Below are 4,753 nucleotides of genomic sequence, written 5' to 3'. Positions count from 1 at the left end.
AAAAAAAAAAAAAAAAAAAAAGAGGCAACATGATGGAAAAGGCATTATGTGATTCAATGTTCTTTAAAGCCGAAGCCAGAACCTATAGAGAGATGTGGGGTGAACACCATCCAATATCATGTCAATGTTGCCCAACTAACCTAGCTTTAGGGAAGCGGTTCTCTCTCCTTCCTCCTTGGGTCCCATGTCCAAGTAGGAGCCAAGACTGAACCACGGACCTCCTGACTCCCAGGCCAGAACTCTCTGAGGGTGGGGTCTTCACCTCATCCTGAGATGGGCATGAGTGGTTTGCTTGTCTTCTCTTTCCAGAGATGGAGCAGAAGGAAGGGAAGCCCTCTGAGGATGGGACCATCGTCTCCCCAGGTGCAGACAACCCTGAGATGTCAGGAGGCAGAGACCCGGCAGAGGAGACGAAAGGAGCAGCTGGAAAGGTCATCCATGAGGGGCCTCCCGCCGAGGCAGGAAAGCAGGAAAAGGCACCAGCCGAGGACGACACATCAGCGGAACTCCAGGGGAAAGCGAATGGATTAGATGAGGTCAAGGAGGAATCTCGGAGGGAGGCTGGTGGGAAAGAGGATGCTAAGGATGAACTTAAAAAGGAGGATGGTGAGAAGGAACAGGCCACCACAACTTCTCAGAAGATGACTGGCAGGAAAGAAGAGACCAAATCTGAACCCAAGGAGGCTGAGGAAAAGGAGGAGAGCACGCTGGCCTCCTCCGAGAAGCAGAAGGCTGAGGAGAAAGAGGCCAGGCCGGAATCTAAGGAGACAGCCGATGCCAACGACAGAGACAAGCCTGAACCTAAGGCGACTGTTGGGGAGGAGGAGGCCAAGACAGCCTCTCAGGAGGAGAGAGGCCAGAGGGAGGAGCGCAGCACTGAACCTCTGCAGACAAAGGAGGAGGCTGCAGACAAAGAGGCCAGGGCGGAACCACAGAAGGCGGCCATGGTGGAGGATGAGGCTAAGGCTGGACCCAAGGAGCCCAGTGGGAAAGAGGAAGCCAAACACGATGCAAAAGAGGAGGCTGATGCCAAGGTGGAAGCTGATACAAAGGCGGAGGCTGATGCAAAAGAGGAGGCTGATGCAAAAGAGGAGGCTGATGCAAAGGCGGAGGCTGATGCAAAAGAGGAGGCTGATGCAAAGGTGGAGGCTGATGCAAAGGTGGAGGCTGAACCAAAAGAGGAGGCTGATACAAAGGCGGAGGCTGATGCAAAAGAGGAGGCGGAGGAGGCCGTGAGTGAGGCAGGAACAGGGCAAGGAGGCTGTGGCATCTCCTGCTCTGGAAGCAAGCCCCCTCTGCTTCAGTCAGTTGGGAAAGTCCAGGCTTCTTCCTGCTGATTTCCTGAGCCCGGGGTGGGAGAGGGGGGCAAGGGGTGTAGCACTGTAATACCAGGCTGCCTTTCAGATCTTTCTGAAGTCCTCATAAAGCCAGGGCAGGTGCTGTGTGACTGTGAGCCCACACAGATCGTGCTCATTCCAGGAGCCAGGCAGTCCCAGCGAAGAACAGGAGCAGGATGTGGAAACAGGGCCTGAGGAAGGGGCAGGGGTGACTCCCAGCTCCCCCGAGGAGTGGCCTGAGAGCCCCACGGGGGAGGGGCATGCCCTCAGCACAGGTGAGTGAGAACCCAAAGCCCACAGAATGCTGCAGGGGCCACCTGGGGGAGGGGCGGGAAGAGCATGTCCTGGATAGCCCCAGCTTCCCTCCCTCCTTTCCCTTTCCTCCAGATGTGTTGGGTCCAGACTCCGTAGCTTCTGGAAAGACCAGTCCTTCAGCCAGGTAATGTCAAACTCTGGGGCTCCAGCTCCAACTCCCCCTACCTCCTGTTCCCCTCAGCATCCACCATCGCCTCAGTCTGGGTCTCCCCCAGCACCTGATTTCAAGATATTCCAGGGTTACTGGCATTCAGCATCCTATTCCAGGCAGAGCCCAGGAAACCAAGGAAGCCAGAGGCATGGCTGGGAGCAGGGGCTCACGTCGGTAATCCCAGCACTTTGGGAGGCTGAGGTGGGCGGATCACCTGAGGTCAGGAGTTTGAGACCAGCCTGGCCAACATGTTGAAACCCCGACTCTACCAAAAATACAAAAATTAGCCAGGCATGGTGGTGTGTGCCTATAATCCCAGCTACTTGGGAGGCTGAGGCAGGAGAATGGCTTGAACCCAGGAGGCAGAGGTTGCGGTGAGCCGAGATCGTGCCATTGCACTCCAGCCTGGGTAACAAGATCGAAACTCCATCTCCAAAAAAAAACAAAAAACAAAAACCCCAGAGGCAGAAAGGAGCTGGAAGGATACCTGGTCCACTTCCCATGCCGTGGCTGAAGTCTGCGCTTCAGCATCCCTAACCCTTCACAGGAGCTCCTTATCTTTCAACTGATCATGTTTTCGTGGTGCTGGTCATCTATAAAAGCATGATCGGAAAGCCTGAGTTTGGACAGTGGTTCTGCCAGGTATCAGCTGTGTGACCTTGGCCATGTCACTGAACCTCTTCTCATCTGCGAAGTGGGAGTAGCAATTGTGTCTCCTTCGTAGGATTACTGGGAGGCTTCAGTGAGTAACAAGTGCAAAGCTCTTTAGCCCAGTGCCTAGTCCATGGCAGGTGCTAGATAAAATCATAGGCTTGTGCTTGCCATTGCACAACTTGTCATTAGAAGAACCTTCCATTATATGGAACGGAAATCTGCCTCCTTGTCCCTTTCGTAGGGAAAGATAACCAATGAATAGTCACTGAGCATCACTGCATGTGGTTGGCACAGCTGGGTGCTTTACATTCACCTTCTTACGTAGGTCAGGTAGGAAGAAGCGAAGCCAGGATCCAAACTCGGGTCAGACCTCAGAAGTGTCTTAGCTCTTCCCACATGTCCTCACCAGCGCATATGCTCCCCCAAGTTAGACTGAGATTCATTCTTCCTTTTCAATGCCCTCCCAGTGCTGGGCAGAGAATAAATGTGTGCCACAACTGCACACAGCCCTTTAGACAGCAGTGTCCACCCCCCAGCACCTCGGCCCCCTCCCTGTGTCCTGCAATGCTGGTCCTAGCCTCTCTTATGCTTCTCTGGACTTCTCCATACAGTGAGTCTTCACCCAGCGATGCACCCCAGAGTCCCCCTGAGTCCCCTCCGTCAGGGGAGAAGAAGGCCCCAGAGCGCAGGGTATCAGCCCCTGCTCGGCCCCGGGGGCTACGGGCACAGAACCGCAAAGCCATAGTGGACAAGTTTGGCGGGTAGGACGTGGGCCAGGGGCTGGGCTGGGCTTTCCCGTAGGAACCCAGAGGGTTGGTGGGAGGGTGGCCTCAGGGGCAGTGGAACAGCCCAGGCCAGGGGACAGACATCTGTGGGCTGGGATTCTCCCAGTGGGGCCCTTCATGGCCTCCTGCTCTCTGGCTTGGCCTTGCACCCCTCCCCCCACACAGGGCAGCGTCTGGCCCCACAGCCCTGTTCCGGAACACTAAGGCAGCTGGGGCAGCCATCGGTGGTGTCAAGAACATGCTCTTGGAGTGGTGCCGAGCCATGACAAGAAAATACGAGGTGGGCATGGAACAGAGCTGCATGGGTGGGGCAGGGGTCCAGGGAGGGTCTGAGGGGTGCAAACCCCAAAGGGTGGGAGAGTGGGAAGGGGGCCAAGTCTAGGCCGTCTGGCTGAGGCTCACTGAGGCCCCATCTGTGCCCTGCCTGCCATAGCACGTGGACATCCAGAACTTCTCCTCCAGCTGGAGCAGCGGCATGGCCTTCTGTGCCCTCATCCACAAGTTCTTCCCTGATGCCTTTGACTATGCAGAGCTGGACCCCACGAAGCGCCGGCACAACTTCACCCTGGCCTTCTCCACGGCAGAGTAAGCCACAGCCATGGGCTGGCAAAGCCAGATGGGAGCTTAGGCAAGGACTGGATTTACGGGGTTGAGTAGTGGGGCCACTACATTGATGCTGGCGCCACACATTCATATATCCAACAGACACTCCCTCTGCCGCCCAGGCTGGAGGACAGTGGCTCAATCTCAGCTGACTGCAACCCCCACCTCCCAGGTTCAAGAAAGTCTCTTGACTTAGCCTCCCGAGTAGCTGGGATTACAGGTGCATGACCCCATGCCTGGCTAATTTTTGTATTTTTTTTAGTAGAGATGGGGTTGCACCATGTTGGTCAGGCTGGTCTTGAACTCCTGACCTCATGATCCACTCGCCTTAGCCCCCAAAGTGTTGGGATTACAGTTGTGAGCCACTATACCTGGTCAGACACTTTTTTTTTTAGACGGCTAGGCACTGTTTCAGGCCCTGGGGATACACCAGTGGGTGAAACAGACAAGAATCTCTGCTTGGGTCAAGTGCAGTGGCTCACGCCTATAATCCCAGCACTTTGGGAGGCCAAGCCAGGAGGATCACTTGAGGCCAGGAGTTCAAGACCAGCCTGGGCAACGTAGTGAGACCTCCCCCATCTCTACAAAAAATCAAAAAATTATTTGGGCATGGTGGTGGGTACCTGTGGTCCCAGCTACTAGGGAGGCTGAGATGGGAGGATCACTTGGGCCCGGGAGGTCAAGGCTGCGGTGAGTCATGGAGCCACTACACTCCAGCTTGGGTGACAGAGCAAGACTTTGTCTCGAAAAAAAATAATAATAAGTGATTATTTTAAAAAATGAAAGGGAGGGGCCGGGCGCGGTGGCTCAAGCCTGTAATCCCAGCACTTTGGGAGGCCGAGGCGGGTGGATCACGAGGTCAAGAGATCGAGACCACCCTGGTCAACATGGTGAAACCCCGTCTCTAC

At 55.4% G+C, this 4,753-nt stretch overlaps 1 protein-coding gene across 4 annotated transcripts in view; it reads left to right on the top strand.

Annotated features, from left to right (window-relative positions):
* The window catches only part of SMTNL1 (smoothelin like 1), a 14,069-nt gene that overhangs the window by 5,677 nt on the left and 3,639 nt on the right, over positions 1 to 4,753 (top strand). Inside the window, exons 2-9 of one of the 4 annotated variants that reach the window (XM_037728014.1) lie at positions 310 to 1,022; positions 1,077 to 1,175; positions 1,230 to 1,232; positions 1,480 to 1,612; positions 1,725 to 1,776; positions 3,069 to 3,218; positions 3,408 to 3,522; positions 3,676 to 3,827. In XM_037728014.1, the coding sequence (XP_037583942.1) occupies positions 312 to 1,022; positions 1,077 to 1,175; positions 1,230 to 1,232; positions 1,480 to 1,612; positions 1,725 to 1,776; positions 3,069 to 3,218; positions 3,408 to 3,522; positions 3,676 to 3,827 (1,415 nt within the window). In that variant the 5' untranslated portion in view covers positions 310 to 311. Of the gene's footprint in view, positions 1 to 309; positions 1,176 to 1,229; positions 1,233 to 1,479; positions 1,613 to 1,724; positions 1,777 to 3,068; positions 3,219 to 3,407; positions 3,523 to 3,675; positions 3,828 to 4,753 lie in introns of all 4 variants that reach the window. The other 3 variants (XM_017498961.2, XM_037728013.1, XM_017498962.2) reach the window with 3 other exon arrangements.

This window comes from Cebus imitator, unplaced genomic scaffold (genome assembly GCF_001604975.1).
Source record: "Cebus imitator isolate Cc_AM_T3 unplaced genomic scaffold, Cebus_imitator-1.0 Scaffold253, whole genome shotgun sequence".
NCBI lineage: Eukaryota > Metazoa > Chordata > Mammalia > Primates > Cebidae > Cebus > Cebus imitator.
This window is presented reverse-complemented; position numbering and strand designations above follow the sequence as displayed.